The 19,772-nt window shown below is 38.0% G+C and overlaps 1 protein-coding gene across 4 annotated transcripts in view; it reads right to left on the bottom strand.

The window, feature by feature from the left end:
- Positions 1-19,772, bottom strand: part of MRE11 (MRE11 homolog, double strand break repair nuclease) — a 77,211-nt gene that overhangs the window by 44,884 nt on the left and 12,555 nt on the right. For all 4 annotated transcript variants that reach the window (XM_042904691.1, XM_042904693.1, XM_042904692.1 and 1 more), the window contains 7 exons: positions 16,385-16,472; positions 15,458-15,599; positions 12,106-12,220; positions 7,091-7,276; positions 6,025-6,196; positions 4,702-4,782; positions 882-1,008 (listed from right to left, as the gene is read on the bottom strand). In XM_042904691.1, coding sequence (XP_042760625.1) covers positions 882-1,008; positions 4,702-4,782; positions 6,025-6,196; positions 7,091-7,276; positions 12,106-12,220; positions 15,458-15,599; positions 16,385-16,472 — 911 coding nt within the window. The remainder of the gene's footprint in view (positions 1-881; positions 1,009-4,701; positions 4,783-6,024; positions 6,197-7,090; positions 7,277-12,105; positions 12,221-15,457; positions 15,600-16,384; positions 16,473-19,772) is intronic.

Below are 19,772 nucleotides of genomic sequence, written 5' to 3'. Positions count from 1 at the left end.
GACATTGAAAACAGAAGCTCCATTAAAGCTCGGTTAATAAAAACCTAAACAGCTTACCTATAAAAAAAAAAAGATATTTTTCTATAAAAATTCTCTGACTCAATAGCTTTAAGAAGAACCTCTATATTTAACATGATCAGTATTTCTAATGAAGAAGCACTATTTCAGTTGGATGGCCTTTTTTATAAATACATTTAAAATAAGAACAATTAGGGGCACCTGGGTAGCTTTGTTAGTTAAGCATCCGACTCTTGGTTTTGGCTCAGGTCATGATCTCACACGGTTCGTGAGATCAAGCCTCAAGACAGGTAGCTCGTGGAGCCTGCTTGGGATTCTTCCCCCACCCCTCCCCCGCCCCTCCCATGTTCGCACATGTGCTCGCTCTCTCTCAAAATAAATAAAACGTTTAAAAAAAATGCAATTAGTTATTATGAAATTTAATTGGAACTTAATTATGTGGTCATCAGAGACATCAAATACCTCTTATTCCAAGACTCGAGTTGTCCTAAATCCTGTATACTCAAAAGTTGAAATACTTGCGTAAAATTTGAGTATATTCTCTAAACATTAACAATGTATAGTCAATAATGTATACTTTGAGCAATAAATCTCTAAAGTCTGTGTGTACTGTTAGCAGCACTATTTTCACAAACTATGTCTGCAGAGAAAATGTCCCTTTCTTTATTAACATCCACAGGTTTAAAAATGATGGCTATCTAATGTTTAGAAGACGAGATTTAATTATTCCGGTATCAGCTTGCCCAAGATATGAGAAATAATCACAAAAACATTTCCATTAGTTTATATTCCTTTTAGTAAAACCTGATTTTTATACATCCTATAAAAAGCATTTTTTTAATCTGTAAAGGTAACTGGCTTACCTGTGTTCTCCTTTTGTTCTCTGTGCCTGAAAAAATGGATAACATCTTTTGGGTTAGCTACCCGATCCACAAATTTCTGGCTAAAGCGAAGAACACTGAAAGGTTCAAAACCTCCACTATAGTCCACCTGGAAATACAAAGCAAGCTATGAAGGCCTGGAAACAGTTTACCAATTCCATTATTTATGTTGCTGCTTTTAAGATAGTAAGTTAATGTTCTATAATTCATGTTAAAAGATCATGATGGTGTTACACCTTTTATTCTACTGAGGAAATAAAGCTTCAAAGGTTTCTAAGCTTACACAAGACACTTTGCTTGATGGAATCAAGATACAGCAAGAATTCCCACAAGATCTGAAGGAGTTACTCTTCCCAGGATAACACTGAGAGCCTGGGCACCAGGAGTACCATCTGGAAAGGAGGGGAAGTTTCTAAACGGGAATATTTAAAAAATTTTTTTTTTAACGTTTATTTATTTTTGAGACAGAGAGAGACAGAGCATGAACGGGGGAGGGTCAGAAAGAGGGAGACACAGAATCTGAAACAGGCTCCAGGCTCTGAGCTGTCAGCACAGAGCCTGACGCAGAGCTCGAACTCACGGACCGCGAGATCATGAACTGAGCCGAAGTCGGCTGCTTAACCGACTGAGCCACCCAGGCGCCCCTAAACAGGAATATTTAAACTTTCAAAACAGAAAGAAAATTCTCCACTGAAATAAAAGGCTGGCCCTAGATGCATTAGTGAATTGCTATCATCTCAGGGATATACTCTCACACTGAGGAATAAATGCTGGGAAGATCCATGCAGAAACAGAATCAAATGTGTTAGCTTTGAGAAATGATTACCTTTAAAACACAGTATCTGTTTACAACAGTCACTCTCCAGGCAGGCTCTAAGTTAACAAGTTTATGGTCATACTTTCACAAAGAGAAATACATACATCTTTTTCCAAGAGAAATAATCATTTCCCTAAACTAGCTGTTCTAAAAACAGGCTCTGGGAACTAACATTGTGCTGCATCGCTGGCCTATCCAAACTATTCCCTAACCTCCACCCAATTTATACTCTTCATCACTTTTAGCACTAGCTGGCATTCTGTTCATTTATTTGCTACCTATTTTTTATGTCTCTCCTCATACCTCCATCTCCCATAAGCCCCATAAATTAAAAACCTCTTCTATTTTACCATCACTGTGTCCCTCAGCATGCAGAACAGAATGTACTTCAAGTGTTTGCTCACTTACTCATAAAATTAACATGGGTCCCCTAGTTGATATAACATACTTTGGAATATTACATACATAAAAATATTTGTTATTTTGTTTCATGAATTTACTGTGTTTAGGAAAAGGAATGCCAACTTTCTATTTAAGTTTGGTTAGTTCTAATGGTATCAGACAAACATAGATGAGAAACATGCGATCTTCTAACCTGACAAAGAGAACAATGTGGTTCTCCCAAAGCAACTATGTATTATATCACTACCACGTCCATGTTATATAGCAGAAAATGCTAAATGCTCACGCTACAGGGTCGCCCCAAAATTCTTCACACACTTTCTCAATTATACTCCAGCTTAACCTGATTCGTAATCTTCTGCTCTGAAGAGCCACAAAACTTGTTCACTAAGCAAACTTCATTGAGGGGTCCACAGTGTGCTAGGTACTCTGCGAAGGGCCTATTTTTATATCACCATAAAAAAGCATAATCTTGGTTGTCAAGAAATTCACAAGCTGACTGGCAAGACAAACATGTAGATAACTGCCAGCAGAATGTGAATGGTACTAGAACAAGTACGTACAAAGCAGACCGAAGACACAAAGGAAGAAGCATTGCTTCTGAAGGGAGGTCAAGAAAGGCTCCTAGAAGAGGGGAAACTTTAAGTGGATGTTGAAAGAAATGCTATGGAAGGAGAGCAGCACACTCCACACAGCAGGATCAGCAGGGACAAACGTATGAAAGAGGAAAATAAACTCTACTGGGCCCAGGGAACGGCAACTTTTAACCTAATATGGCTGGAGCTAAGAAGGTTCTGGCAGAAAAGGGAGGAAGAAGCCAAAGAGTTTGGTTTTGACCAGGTCATATAAACCCTTCAATGCCATGCAAGAGTGTAGACTTCTTCCTGTTAGCACTAGGGGACCATTAAGTCCCTTTCAGCAGGAAAGACGTGCAAGACTGTGTTTTACAAGGATGATTTTGGCATTAGTGTGAATAGACTAGAGGTGGAGAGAGGGGGAAAACTAATGGCAGAGTCAGGTAGGAGGCTGCAGTTACAGGCCAGATAAGAGAGAATGAAGGCTCAATCTCAGCAATGACAATGGAATAGAAGGCACCAGATTACTTCCTGTGCAAAGGTCAATTATGTAATTCATTTAAATTTTGTGAATCTATGAGGTGCAAACCTAGGTCATACACTGGTTTGAACCCATTCATGCCTGAACCCAGGCATGGCTTCAACTGTTCTCTCTTTACCTTCATACTCTACATCCCAGAGTTTCTCAAATTTTAACGTGCATACAAATCTCTCGGTGATCTTATTAAAACGCAATTCAGGGGCACCTGGCTGGATCAGTTGGCGAAACATGCGACCCATGATTTTGGGGCCATGACTTCGAGCCCCACACTGGGGGTAGAGATTCACATAAAAAAATAAAATCTTTAAAAAATGCAATTCAGTGGGTCTGATGTAGGGCTTGAGATTCTGCATTTTTAAGAATTTCCCAGGTGATGTCAGGGCTGCTGTTGTGATTATTCTTTGAGTACCTGGGTTTAGGGGGGCTCACGGACCTCAACAAGGAGGTTTAAGCTAGAGGTAAAGATTTGGGAATCATCACTCCATAGGTGGTCATTAAAGCCACATGCCTAGGCTGAAATGGAAGCTCAGAGAGAGGATGGGTCAAACATAACTCGGAGAGAATGCCACAGTGATTCAGTCAGATGAAAACAATCTACTGGCTTTGACAACTGAAGGTCATCTTTCCCACCTGAGATGGTGGGGTGAGAGCCTTGCTTATAGTGGACTGGGGAACAGAATGTTAGATGCACAGTAAGAGCTATGTATTTGGAGGGATTTGGAAGAAAATAAAGACAGGCAGAGCTAGCTGCAGGGAAAGGCACAGGGACAAAAAAAAAAAAAAAAAAAAGAGTTGTTACTTTGTTTATATGATGACAGAAAACGGCAGTAGCTTTACAGGCATAGGAAGCATTTCAATTTCTTAGAATTGTTTAATCCTCTCAAATACTTATTCTTTCATCGTATTTATCAAGCACTTGCTGTATGCCAGAACTGTTTGGAGATCTTTGGACACATGAGGTAACAAAATCCACAAAGTTGCACGCTTTCATGGAGCTTACAGCTTTGTAGCTGAGGACACGTTAATAATCAAAATAATCACATTGTATACAGTAGGTTAGGAGGATGTATTGTGGTAAACAAAGGACAAGGAGACCAGAGTAAGGGAAATCAGGAGTGCTGGTGAGAAGGTATGGGGGTGCCATCTCATTTGGGGGGGCCTCACTGAGCAGACATAGAGAAGGGTAGTATGTTAGAATAGGGGACAGCAGGGAAGCCACGGTGTCTGGGATGGAGGATAAAGAGGGAGATAGTAGAAGATAAAGGCAGAGATCTCAGCCAACCTATTAAATAGAACAGATTATTTAGAAAAGGAAACAAGTATCAACCTATCAGAATCAAACTATGATTAAATCAAATCCTGGTACCTTTATTATTTCTGGTACAAGCTGGTGATTGCTCTTATTATTATACATATCCTTCTTACTAATTAAAATAATAAAGTTTAATTTATCTAAGTAGGACTTACTCGAAGTCGTATGAGAGGCTTCTCTGGCTGTCGAGAGTTTCCCAGACGTTCTCGCTCAGCATTTTCAAGCATTTCTTTAATCTCAAAATAAAAATACTGTCATGACTTGGGGCAAAGGGACTACTGGCATCTAGCAGGTGGAGGTGAGAGATATTGCTGAAATCCCTACAGTGCAACCTCCCACAACAGAGAATTACTCAGTCTATGATGTCTCGGCTGACAGACCTGACGTAGGCCTGACCAATCAATCTGTCTTCCACCTCCCAGGGACACATCCACGACCTGAGTCCAACAGAACCACTGGGAAAACTAGGCTCTTTCGGCTGTAGGGACATTTTGAGTCTGCGGGCCACCGCATGGACACGCCCACCTCTTCAAAGTGAAGCGTAAGACAGCTACCTACAGAGGGGGTGTCATGGGACCAAACACGGAAGCAGATAGAAACTGCAGTCCTGATGGGAGTTTTTAGACTGAATCCTCCCGAATCCATCATACTCTGCAGTTTTTCAGCTATGGGAGTTACGTGCTGCCAGGAATGCTGTGCCACTGGGCAAGTTATTCCATCTAAAGTTCGGTTCCTTTCTATAAAATGCAGATGGCACAATCTACCCACCTACAGCATTGTTGAGTGGATTAAACGGAAAATGCTGTCACCAGTGCCCAGAATATATAAGCAGCCAATGAATACCAGTGATAATTGTAAGAACTTAGTACCCACAATTAATGTCATTAAGCTGTCAATTTACAGATTATTAAATGCATTCACACCACTTCTGCAGTGGCTCTAGAATGTCTCAGAGGTCCAGGGGTGGCAATCCGCTTGGTAGGTGAGGTATGGTACTTCTGCTGAAGCTACAAGGCACAGAGCAAACACACTTCAAGATTTCATTTGGGGTAGCTTTCAGGGTAGAATGAGATGAGATGAGATGCTAAGGCTCTCTTCATCCTCCATGGTCCCCGCCGCACCCCCCTCAATTCCTCAATCAAAGCCACTGCCTCCTGTCATAAATGAAATGCACAAGTTATCCAGTCAGAATTAAAAGAAAAAATTAAGTGTTTGTTTTTGAGAAGGAGGAATGGAACTGGGAGGGGGTTTAATTAAACAGAGTTTGTCCTACATGTAACAGTCTTCCATCTCAGAGACTAGAAAAAAAAAGTCCTTGATACAACTAAACTCATTCATGGAACAACAGTCCTCCCTTGCAGGCTTCCTGAGAATGTTACAAATATGGCAATTTCCCCATCTCCACTGAAGCATTTAATTAATTGTCAAATAACCCTCAACCAAAGCACATCTCATTGACCTTTATCCAGAGAAATTACCTTCTCCAAACAAAAGCTTTGTATGGCCTGGGTTACTTTAGGATTATCTGGGTTAAAAATGTCTGGATGATCGGCCAGAACAATATCCTCCATAAAAAACTGCCGCACCGTGTGGAGAGGAATTTTCTGCATATTCATCTTCCTTCCCTTAACGCGCAGCAAACCAACATGCCTGAAATGAGGAGGGAATCGAAAGCCTTGTCACGCTGTAAATTTTCTCAGGAAAATGTGCACATTAAAACTATCATATTTCTAAGTTTCTACAAAATATTTCTTTATAAAATTATACTCTTAAAAAAATTTTTTTTAGCAACTTAATCTTAATACTGTTATCACAGGACAAATGCTAAACATCCTTCTTCCCCAGAATAAAATCCAGTCATCCCTCCTGTCTGAACAAATATAGTTTAGTGAGGGAAGACAGACAGTAGATCAAACAAAATGTTACCAGGACTATGATAGTGGTATATATATGTATTACATCTGTGTATATAAGTACACATACATACATAAAATGAACTAGCAGAAGTATGAAGAAAAAAACCCATATATCCTATTGCCATATTCTTTAAACCTACTATTACCATCTTAACAATCAAAATCTGAGTGGATTCAAGTGGTGAAATCCATCATAAAAATTGGGCTTAATCAGTGTTAACTACTTTAGCATATAACTAAAGAACTAAAAGAAATGAGATGTGCTATAATATTCCACTTATAACCAAAAAAATCTTAATTAAATGGTGTTAGGTAAATTTGTTTATAAACGGACTTTGGGAAATTAGTAATCATCATCATAGCACTTTAACTTGAAATTTAATTAGTAAAACTATTAGCCCTGAGTATGCCTAATAAGCTGCAAAATCATTAACACCATTGGGAGGCTCTCCTGTTGAACACAGCTTAAGAGCTGGGAAAACAGTAAGACTACACTGAATGGTGAATCTTTGTAAAGAAATCTATCATATAGATAACCATCACTATCTTGAACCTATTAAATGATGATAGTATTATAGCAGGTATTTTTTTTATTTGAATTGATTTGGAAAATATAACCATTACTTACTTCTTTACAGCCTCTCCTGGGGAAAGAGAAGTAACCACTGAACTTCCAGGTTGTGATACATAAAAGAGTTGTTGTTCATTTTTGGTTGGAGCTATTTTACACTCATGTTCATGGCCCCATATAACAAGATCAATGAAGTCATCCAAAAATTGTTCTGGAATGAAGTTAGTATTTCCGTGTTTACTCCTATACCAAGATTTTTAAAAATAAATAAATGTCCAGAGATACAGAGACACTTCACATTAAGTAAATCTACACAGATCTTTCTTTCTCCATTCATCAAAGCCTTGTTACGTCTCTTCTATGTGCCAGAAACTATTCAAGAGATTAGGGATGCAAACATAATACCTAATTCCTGCCCTCAAAAGGTTTACAAACTTGCAGGGCACAGACAAGTAGGCGCCACAAAAGAGAAAGGGTCAGTTCCACACTGAGAGGCAGATCACGAAAGGCTTTACAGAGGGAAAGTCAGAAAAGCATGAGCTCTCTCAATAATGAAAACGGTAAGTTGGTTTGATTATGTACATATGTAATCAGAAAATAAAGTGAATTAAATCTAAACTGTAAAATAAAAAACAAATCTCTAAAAATGTCCAGTCATTTTTTAGCATGTTTTGTTCACTCATAATAATGGGTGTAAGAAAGTTTGTCTTACTTAAGAGATTAATTTATAAATAAATTTCATAATAATTATTATGAGATATCGTATGAAGATTTTTGCAGACTCTGGTTTTATACCTAGATTAGTTGCCTTTATTAAGAGATATGTAAACACCCAAAGAGAGGAAAGACCAGAAGAAAGTTTTCCCAAATACTGACTTCATCATTGGGAATTTAAGTAAAAGTGTTCAAATACTTCAACCCAGCATTCGCTTTAAGGCAAATCGAAAACTCACTCATTCAACATTTACTGTGTGCCTACTACGTGCCTAGTGTTCCAGACCTCTTCTAGATACCAAAGACAACAGCAGTGAACAAAGTCCTTGCGCTAGTGAAACAAGCAATAACATAGTATGTATGTGTATATGCTTACGTACGCACGTATAATTTGTCAGGTAGTGCTAAGTGCTGTAAAGAAAAAGGGAAAAGTGACACACAACAGGAACGCTACTATGTGCAAGGTGGTCAGGACAGGCCACTTAGCCAGGTGACAAAGGGCAGAGAACTGTGATGAGGGATCAAGTGTAAGAGGAACGAAAAAAAAAAACAAAACTGTAAGCGAGGGAAGAAAGCCCTCGGGGAGAGGGCTGAGTCCTGGGCAGAGAGTCACAGAGCACATGACAGAGGTATCCAGGTGGGAATGTGTTCAGTGAGTTTAAGGACTGCAGGGAGGGGGGAGTGGCTGAGCAGAATGAAAAGCAGGAAGGGAAATCAGAGCAGCAGCAGGCTTGTATATCTAAGAATGTTTTTGTGTAAAAAACACGTATCTAGGGAATATTATCACAGTTACTGAGGGAAATCAGGAAGGAAGGGAAAAGCAGGAAGGGAAATCAGAGCAGCAGCAGGCTTGTATATCTAAGAATGTTTTTGTGTAAAAAACACATATCTAGGGAATATTATCACAGTTACTGAGGGAAATCAGGAAGGAAGGGAAAAGCAGGAAGGGAAATCAGAGCAGCAGCAGGCTTGTATATCTAAGAATGTTTTTTGTGTAAAAAACACGTATCTAGGGAACATTATCACAGTTACTGAAGAAACAAAGCATAACTCAAATATTGTATGATACAATCGTGCCTTCACAGAGCACCAACTCTTGCATGCAGAGGGAAGATTATGCCTGTGGGCTGACTCTGTGACTTCCATCTGACTTTTGACTTAGAAGTCGATCAAAACAGCCTTGTGGAAATATATTACATGACAAAGTGCTCTTCTGCTTTCCTTCTTTCTCAGCCAGAAAAACAAACGGGCCCAAGTATAGAAACAAATGGGAAATAAAGTCATGATCTCACAGTTGTGAGATTAAGCCCTGCGTCTGGCCTCATGCTGGGCTTGGAGCCTGCTTAAGATACTCTCTCAATTCCTCCCTGGCTTGCACGTGGACTAGTGCTCTCTAGAAAACAATGAAGTACTTAAGAATGCAGAGGGTGACAAATGCATCTAACAGTACTACAAAAGAATTGCACAGTTATGTTAAAGTGGGAGGGAGAAAAAGGAGCTGGCCTAAGTAACCTTGGAGGTGGTGTTTTCTTTGTTTGTGTCCCTAAAGTTTATTTTGAAAGAGAGACAGAGAGAAAGAACACTAGCAAGGGAGGGACAGAGGATCCGAAGAGGGCTGTGTGCTGTCAGCAGAGAGCCTGATGTGGAGCTTAAACTTACAAACCAGGAGATCATGACCTGAGCCAAAGTCAGACACTTAACTGACTGAGCCTCCCAGTCGCCCCTAGAGGTGGTGTTTTGACTAGATATAGTGAGGCTAAAAACAAAAATCACTTACATAAACACTGTATACTAGTTGGTAAATTTGTTTCTCACAGGGGTACAGGTCAGCAATTTTAAAAAATTACCTTATATGTCAACCAAGATTGAAAAAATAAGTAAATATACTATAGATAAAATGATCCAGGTTTCTGTTAGAGAAAGAACTCCCAAATAAGAAAAGGGAGAAGACACTCCCTCTGCCCCTCTGCCCTGCTCCCACTCTCTCTCTCAAATAAAAAAGAAAAGAAAAATTAAAAAAATGGGGCACCTGGGTGGCTCAGTCAGTTGATCATCTGACTCTTGATTTCAGCTCAGGTCTTGATGCCAGGGTTGTGGAACTGAGCCCCATTTCGGTGTCTGTGCTGGGCATGGAGTCTGCTTAAGATTCTCTCTCTCCCTCTACCCCTCTCCCCTGTTCAAACTCTCTCTCTCTCTCTAAAAGAAAAAGAAAAAAAAAAAGAAAAGGGAGAAGACAAAAATGAACCCTGTAGGGCTGGATTAGAGTAAGTATGAATTCATGCTTGTGTGTGTGTGTGTGTGTGTGTGTGTGTGTGTGTGTAACACATATGTCAATACACAAATATAGATGTGTCTGCATGGGTTAGGACATATACACATATTTCCTTAACTCTGATTACTGAGGGCTAAGACAGCCCCAGTAGCAGTAAGCACACCTAGTGGCCATATCTGGGTTTCTAAATACTCTTCTCCAATAAAAGCAATCAGGGCTCCTTGGAGAAGTGGTTGATTCCAGGGCTAGGGCAGAAAAACACAAGATGAGGCAGAAGCATCTTGTGGTAGTAAAAAATAAGTAAATGTACTTATTAGTTAAGGAAGTTTAAAGTTAAGGAAGTTAAGGAAGATTCAATAAATAATACATAAATGCATAAAGAAAGAAGAAGTCATGCTGAAAGGACACAGAAGCTAATATAAAAAAACTCCCAATGGTCAAAGCTGGAAGAATTTGAGCAACAACAAAAAAACTGGATAGTACTGGATTATAACTCAAAGGATAAAATAAATACCCTTGAGTCCATAACAACATAAATAGAAAAATGAATAAACGAGAGAGAAGCAACAAATTTTCCTTACAGAAGACTTTCAATGAATAAATGCAGACAGAATGAGGGGAATTAAAAAATAACACAACATCATAGTATGCATTGCTAGAAACAAGATTCACCAATGGATGCTAGAATTAGCGGGCAAAATTTTAAGGCAAAACAGGTTATTCACACAGCCTCAAAGTATTTTTACCAAACTATTAATTACAGAATGAAAAATGGGACCTTGACAATGGTGAAACCTGGAGCAGACCACCTTCATCAAATGATCACTGTGAACATCACCAGCAACTGGCCATTACCAACCCCAACGCTGCCGTTCCATCTCACATTCTGATTGCAGCTCTTGGAATCAATCACTTATGATTTCTCCTCCCGATTTTTCCCTACTTTGGGAAAGTTTTCTACTTTACTTAGGAAACCCTAAGCAAGAGAAGGAGCACACTCCCAAGGGGTGCAAAGTTCTATGGAGACCACACTTATTACAGCTCTGGCCTGCTCCTCCTTCAAAGCTGTTTCTTTCAGAATGTACATAAGGCAACGCAAGGCTGCCTCCTAAAGCCCTCCTTTCACTGAGAACTTAGTGGGTTCAAGTGCCAGGGATCCTGCACTCAATAAATACCTGTTCAGTAAGTAATAAATTACACAATCAGGCCCAAATCCCTTTGGATTCTTCCTTGATAACTTCTCAGGTTTGTCCCTTCCACATCATCTTCACGCCCATCACTACCATCATTTCACACTATTTTATCTGTGGTCACATAATAAGCCTTGCATCAAGTCTTCCTTCCTTTCCATCAATCCTGCACCCTACCAACAGATTAAACTTCTTCAAAATACTAGCAAAAGAAAACTGATCTAGCTATATTTGATATATTCCAGAAAAACACCTGCATACATGCACCAGGAGATGCATGTAAGAGTAGTCATAACAAAAAGGTTTAAGAAAGCAAGACTCTGGAAGTAACACAGAATATTCACCAACACGTGAAAAAGTAGAACTGTACATATCAGTGAAAATTAATTACACTTTTAAGCATCAAAATGGATGAATCTTAGTAATGTAATGTGGAACACACTAAGCTGCAAAATATACAGCAGGGCCCCAGTTACACCAAACCAAATAAAATACTCATTGTGGACAGATATACACAATTAAACAATAAGGAAAAGCAATGGATTTGATTAAATAGAAATTAAAAATAGTGCTTCCTTTTGGAGTATGTGGAAAGATACAGGGTCAGAGAAGGGCATGGGATAATGCACTGGTAGTGTTCTACTTGAATTTAAGATTATTTGATTTTATGGTTATTCTTGCACATGTCATATTCTTTACAGATAATATATATTGGAACCGATTTCACAATGCAGTCAGACGAAGCACAGTTAAGTTCTGCATGATCCTTTAATGACAACTTTCAAAGAATAAGGAACATTTTATGGAAACTGGGAAGCTTGGAAACAGAGATTTAAGGAACCTCCATACTTGACTCAAAATTTTAAAAAGAAGTTTTTTTCAAAAAATTCGTTTACCTGTTCTGATGAATCACAAATAAGTTAAACCAAGAGTTCTCATCTTCTTTTGGTCTCAACATTGTTACCTTTTTATTGACAAACATTCGATAGAGCCTTTCATCTGGAATGGACCCTGAAATAGACATTATTTTAATAACCGGTTTCTTACTTAGTTTTCAAAAAAGAATGTTTCACTTCTAAATTTTGTGCTTCTCTAAGTATTTCATGTTCTTATTAGAGATACATTTGAAATGTATCATTATTTACAAATGAGTATGTTCCAGGTTCTCACATGACAGTTGCTAAGAAGATACATGTATTAAAAACATGTTTCCCAGGGCGCTTGGGTGGCTCAGTCAGTGGGGCATCCAACTCTTGGTTTCGGCTCAGGTCATGGTTCATGAGTTCGAGCCCCGCATCGGGCTCTCGGCTGTCAGCACAGAGCCCGCTTTCTCCCATGCTCTCTCTCTCTCTCAAAAATAAACAAACATTTTGGAGAAAAAAAAAAAAAAAAAAAAAAAAAATTTTGCATGTCAGGCATACATACCTTCAAAATCTGGAAAATACAGAATAAAAATTTGAGTTTTCTATGCTTAAATTCTTATTAAAATTTCTAATAATATTGAATAATATTGTTTTCCACTATCCCTTTATTATACATACTTTTGACCTAACATACACATTATAAAATACAGACATTAAAAAGGATGAAATAAAAAAATAAATGTATTTAAAAATAATCTTATATATTGGGTTTTTTTAAACCTTAAAAAAAAAAATGTTTAGTTTTGAGACAGAGAGATAGAGAGTGAGCAGGGGAGGGGCAGAGAAAAACAGGGACAGAATCCACACCGTCGGTGCAGAGCCTGATGCGGGGCTCAAACTCGTGAACTGTGAGATCATGACCTGAACCAAAATCAAGAATTAGACGTTTAACAGACTGAGCCACCGATGCCTAGTCCTTACCCAGCCCCCTTATATATGGTTTTTAAATAAAGATATTATGCTTTTTAATAATATAATGACTTTTAAATAATTCTTCTTGTACCCTAAAGGATCACCTTAGTCTAATGGAAGAAGCAAAAAAAAACCAAGTAAACAGACAAATTACACTTTTAAATACTGTAAAAGGGACAAAAGATGCTAAGTGGCGAGTTATCAGTGAGGGGACAAGTTGCTGCTTTATGCAGTCATTAGGGAAGGCCTTGGAAGAAAAGCCAACAATGCAGAAATGTAAGAACTACAAGTCTAGCTTCTTAAAGAGAATTTCTAGAGTGTGACCAATGGAACAGATGGTGCAATGTAGAACATATAAACTGGAAACAAAAAAGTCAAGGCATACAAAGCCCAAGGCATCAGAAGGTTGACTGATCTACTTAGGTGTTGAAGGTCTGAGAACACAGACACAATTTGAAGGTAAGTAGGTGAAAAATTTGAGGGAAAGGACAGGGCAGTCTAGCCAGCTGGCAATTAGCTTCAAGGGGGCAGGGTGTCTGCAAATAGGAAAGAAGTGGCAAGCAGGGAGAAGGGAGAACAGTGATCCCTCACACTCCACCCTAAGACCTGTAAGAAGCCTGTGAGAAGCGAGTGGGAAGCAGAGCCTTAGGGACTAGTTTCCTGTAAGTCGGAGTGGAGGTAACACGCAGAGAAGAAACTGAGGATAGGAGGGAATTTGCTAACTATAGAGTTCTAGTGTGTAGAGAGAAGGATTGGGGTGTGTGTGTGTGTGTGTGTGTAGTCCAGTTAAGAAGAGAACAGGATGGAATGAGACTCTGGGAGAAAATGGAGACTGAGGGATATTCCAGGGGGTGCCTGAGGCATAACAGGGTCTTAGTCTGAAAGTAGGAGGATCAATGATTTTCTGCAGATATGACCCCTAACACTGCAGTGATTAAAATACCTGTTAGTAGCTTTTTAAAAAGTGTATTTCACTTCCTGCTCTATCACCTGGGAAATCAGACATAACACTTTGATCTCATTTTCCATCTCTCTACAGATAACCATGATGCTTTTCTACTTTTTAGAAATTATGAAAACTGGAAAAAGACTATAAGCGCCCTAGAGAAAGTATTTAAATAAACCATCCATCATAATTATACTTTTAAAAACATATTCGAAGAGAATTAAGTAAATAAGGTCTTCTAAGGCTTCTATTATACTAAAATCACTCAAAAAATAATAAAAACTATGCAAAGGTTACAGTGTGAAATTTCTCATTTCTCTCAGGGTACTACTTTAAGGTTGATTTAACATAGAATATAATTTTTATAACTCTATACACAATAAAACTACTAAAGCTATCGCATTCATAAAACAAAATATCAACCTGAACTTAATCCAAGGAAGACTCAACAAATAGACTTTGAATGCAGTCTAAAAATATTCTTTGATCTTTTGTTCATATGGCTACAAGCCTAGCAAAAAGGCTTTTTTTTTTTTTTTTTTTTTACCTACTGGACACTAAATAAATTGAGGACAGTCAAGTTGATAAAGCAAATTTTCTGAGCATTATAGATGACAGATCTGAACTAGCACTGTCTAACAAAAACATAATGTGAGCCACTAAAGCAGGCCAAATACAGAATTTAAAATTTTCTAGTAACCACATTAAAACAAGTAAAAAGAGACAGGTAAAATTAATTTTAATGTATTTTATTTAACCTAGTATATTAATAAGGTACTTTACTTTTTTTTCTAAGTCTTTGAAATCTGATGTGATTTTTGTATTTATAGTATACCTCAACGCAGACCAGCCCCATATCTACCTGAGGCTGGTACTTACTGTACTAGACAGCGAAGCTTCAGACATTTCAAAGACTTCCAAGATACCAAAATGCAGTTTTTCTTTTTCTTAATGTTTATTTATTTTTGAGAGACAGAGAATGAGCATGAGGGGAGAGAGGCAGAGAGAAGGAGACCGAGGATCAAAGCAGGCTCTGCACTCACAGCTTTGGTGGGGCTCGAATTCATGAACTGTGAGATCATGACCTGAGCCAAAACCAAGAGTCGGCCACTTAAACAAATGAGCTACCCAGGCACCCCTAAAATGCAGTTTTTCTAATTACTCTACAATTCTAACATTCAGGATTCTATATCTGAGTCTAAAAGAAAGAAAAAATCAACAATAGATAGTAAAAGAAAACATTTTTTTTAATCAAAACCTCCAATGAAAGAAGTATCAAGGGCTAATGGTCTTACTAAATACTAAAAAATTCTACTAAAACCTGTCATTTTTTATGGTCACGCATAAGGAATAATTAGATTTGCCTCACTCTTTCCCAAACAGCAAGAAAGTTCATTCCAGAATGTGATTTCCCAGTTGCTTAAACAATTATGTATTGTCATAAACAGTAAAATAAAACCATCTTACCTAAGCCATATAAAGCAATTTTGGAGCTTCCTTTTTGGAGCAAAACTGGACTAATGTCTATCTTCTCCACAGACACTGAACGTCCAAAGTGATTTACAAATCCAGCACAGCTTAGTATGTCCAGGGCACACAGGGCATCTGCCTACATAGAATGTTTTCAAAGAATATTAATGTATATATCTAAAAATAAGTAATCTCCATCATATTACCTATTAAAAGTATATTCCATATACCACTTACTAAAACATAGATCAGGACAGTGTCTTTTCAAAATAAAATTACAATAGTGAAAGTATTTGCTATGTTTCTTCAATTACAAATGACCTACTGCACCTGGAACCACATGCTAAATGCCACGTTAACATTTCATCAAAACTTAGGATGTCCCGGCCACCAAAAAATAAAAACCAGCCATGAAATGAGTGCTTTGTAATATTAAGCTGACCTCTTAAGCCATGGGGGGAAGAAAACTAGGTAAGTAGTGATTTATGGTGTTCATGATCAGATAAAACAAAAAGATATTTCAAGTGTAGGACCTTTATAAGGTCCTTCCACATCAAACAGGTAATAAGACGATCTAATTTAGATTTAGAACTGTCCATGAAAAATCGTTTTCTACAGGTGAAATTTTGAAATGAGAGACACAAAAGCACCAGGTAAACTGAAAGCTTCATACAAATGTTAGGTATTTATCCTTACTTCGAGTTACTTATTGTCAACCTCAGCACTAATGAAATAAAAGCACACCTCACACACCAACTACTATTACAGATTTTTAAAAATTATCTAAAAAGCAATATAAAAGACTACGTGAATGATACAAAGTCAACTTGACTTTCTGAGTCAACTGACGAAAAATTTCTGGAAAGGACAAGAATGCCTTCCACAAACTAAAGTGACAACAAACTGTAAGAACCCAGTAAGTACCCCTGTGGGATCATCATGATTGCCATGAATACTGAACACTGGAATCGAAATGTTGAGATTGTCATCTTGGTAGTTCACCCACGGAAACCTTAAAAAAACAATAACAAAAACACAAAGTTAATGTTTCCATACAAGACAAAAGCTATTTTCCACAATACCCTCCTTTAAAAAATTAATACAATTTATGGGCAAACTGGATAAGTTGGCAGAAGACCACTAGTTTGGAAAGAAATACAATGACAGGCAACAATTCATTCCAAGTTTGAAGTGCTTCAAAGTACTACACTTTAAAGAAAACACTGTAGTATATGGTGCTTGTGAATTGTATGAAAGAGAAGGATATCTGACTAATGGCAAGTAAAGAGGCTTTCAAATTTTTAAAGGCCTTTGTATAAGAAGAGAGAGGGGAGGAAACACATCCGTTTTGGAATCCAAGCTTCAAAATTCCAGCTCTAGCACTTACTACTTGTGCAATTTAAGTCTCCCACCCACGGGGCTCCTGGATGGCTCGGCTGGTTGAGTGTCTGACTCTTGGTTTTGGCTCAGGTCATGATCTCTCAGTTTGTGATTTTGACCACGCATCAGGCTCTGCTCTGACAGTGTGGAGCCCATTTGTGATTCATTCTCTCTCTCTCTCTCCCTCTTTCTCTGCCCCTCCCTGCTCTCAAAAAACAAAAAATAAAAAGTCTCCCACCCACTCCTGCCCCTGGAGTCAGCTAGCTCCTCCTCTCAGAGGCAGATGCCATTAGAAACTTCATAGTGTTATCTCTGCAAAAATATCTTATACCTTCATAGCAAATAAATGGCATCTTCTCCCTTCTTATACAAATAGTAGTGTAATACAGATTTCTGCACCCTGCTTTTTCATTTAATATGTTTTAGAAATCATTCTACATCAGTACATAAAGAGCTTCCTTGTGCATTCTCTGGTGGGACAGTACACCATCGAATGGGCTATCAGAATGTGTTTAAGTAGTTACCTACCAATGGACATTTAGACCATTTTCAGTGTTTTTGCTTTACAAATAATGCTACAGTGAGTACTCTTGTACCAAGTTGCCCTTGTGCAAATATAAGAAAATATCCAGAAGGGTATTTAGTCAAAGGACAAGAATGAATTTGTAAATTTGGAAATACTTCCAATTTCTGTCTATAGAAGTTGGACAAATTTACACACAATACAACAGCAATGCATAAGAGACAACTTTTCCCTTTATTCCATCAACATAAGCTATCAAGCTTTTAAACCTATGCCAGCAGTCGGGGTGCCTGGGTGGCTCAGTCGGTTGTGTCCAACTTTGGCTCAGGTCATGATCTTGCGGCTCATGGGTATGAGCCTGCATCGGGCTCTGTGAGGACACTGAGAGCCTGGAGCCTGGCTTCGGATTTTGTGTCTCCCTCTCTCTCTGCCCCCCCCCCCCCCCCCCCCCGTGCTGCTCTCTCTCTCTCTCTCTCTCAAAAATTAAAATAAACTTAAAAAAAGAAAATAAACCTATGCCAAGGATTCTAAACCCTAGCGGTATGTTAGAATTATCTAGGAATCTTTTAAGATCTATCAATGCCCATGACACAGAGAGTAACTGGCCTACAGATTGTCATCATTTTTTTTTTTCTGAAAGATTTCTAGGTAACTACAATGTGCCCCTGGAATTGAGAATCACTGATCTATGCCAATCTGACAAGAGAAAAATATCTCAGTAGAGCTTAACTTAGTATCTTTCTTATGAATGGACTCCATTTTGTATTTTTCATATTCTTTTAATATGTCCAAGTGTCACTTTATTTTTTCTGTGAACTATGTCTGTATTTTTCACATATGTTTCTATTAACTCTTGGATTTTTTAATGGGGTCAAAAGAACTATTTATCTATTGGGGAAATTAGACCTTAATTTGCAATTCATTGCAAATATTCTCCCTACCTTAACTCTCACTGACTTTTGACTCTGTTCTAGGCGGTATTTGCCCTGCAGAAATTTACTTTTACAAAGACTAACATCAATTTTACTTTTATGGCTTCTCAGCTTGTATCATACACAGAAAAGCCTTTCCCATATCTACATTTTTAAAAAATGTCTAATAGTTTCTTCTAGTACACTTATTGAATAATCCATACTTTCCCTAGAGATATGACACCACCTTCTCCAAATATTAAATTCCTACATGTACTGAGTCTATTTCTGGATCTCTTTACTCTTTCACTTACCTGCTTACCAATTCATGAGTCATATTACATTTTTAGTTATTGAGGCATTATATTTTTTCTAACTTTATTACGAAATAATTGACATAGAGCATTGTAGAACTTTAAGCTATACAATGTATTATTTGAAACACGTATACTGCAAAATAACCACTACAGCTTGGCTAACACTAGCATCACACCCATTTTGTGTGTGTGTGTGTGTGTGTGTGTGTGTGTGTGACGAGATTATTTGAAATGTACTCACAGAAACCTTCAAGTATAAAATAAAATATTACGAACTATAAGCACTATGCTGTACATCAGATCCTTAGAACTTACTCATCTTGTAACTACAACTTAATACTCTGATCAACATCTATCCTTCCCTCAAGTCCTGGCCCTGGATAACCACCATTCTAGACTGTTCCCGAGTTCAGCTTTGTTAGATTTTACATGCTAAGTGATGTTACACAGTATTTTTCTTTGTCTGACTTATTTAAGAGCGTAATGCCCTCAAATTCCATCCATGCTGCAAATGGCAAGATGTTCTTTCTCATGGTTGAATAGTATTTCATATTCATATTACACGCCACATCATCTTAATCCATCTTTATCCATTCATCCACGGAGAGGCGCTTAGGTTGTTTCTGTATCTTGGCTGTTGTGAATAACGCTACAACAAACTCAGGAATGCACATTACCTCTCTGAGAGCCTGTTCTTCATTTTGTTTCGATGCATATCCAGAAGGATTGCTTAATCATATGGTAGTTCTATTTTTTTTAACTTTTTGAGGGTCCTCTATACTGTTTTCTATAGTGACTAAGTCAATTTACATTCCCACCAGCAGTGTATACAAGGGTTCCCTTTTCTCCACATCCTCCTCAACATTTGTTCTTATTTTTTTGTTCTTATTTTTTTGATGATAGCCATGTGTGAGGTGATATCTCATTGTGGTTTTAATTTGCATTTCCCTGATGACTAGTGACTTCGAGCACCTTTTCATATACCTGTTGGGTCATTTGTATGTTTTCAGAAAAATGTCTTTGGTTTCTTTGCTTATTTTTAATTGGATTGGATTTTTGGTCTTCTTTTGTTTTTGTTTTTGCTATTGAGTTATAGAAGTTCTTTGCATATTTTAGATGTTAACATCTCATCAGATGTATGACTTAGAAATATTTTCTCCCATCCCGCAGGTTCCCTTTTC

This window comes from Panthera leo, chromosome D1 (genome assembly GCF_018350215.1).
Source record: "Panthera leo isolate Ple1 chromosome D1, P.leo_Ple1_pat1.1, whole genome shotgun sequence".
Classification (NCBI taxonomy): Eukaryota; Metazoa; Chordata; class Mammalia; order Carnivora; family Felidae; genus Panthera; species Panthera leo.
Note: the sequence above shows the minus strand (reverse complement) of the source record. Positions and strands in the feature narration are given on the sequence as shown.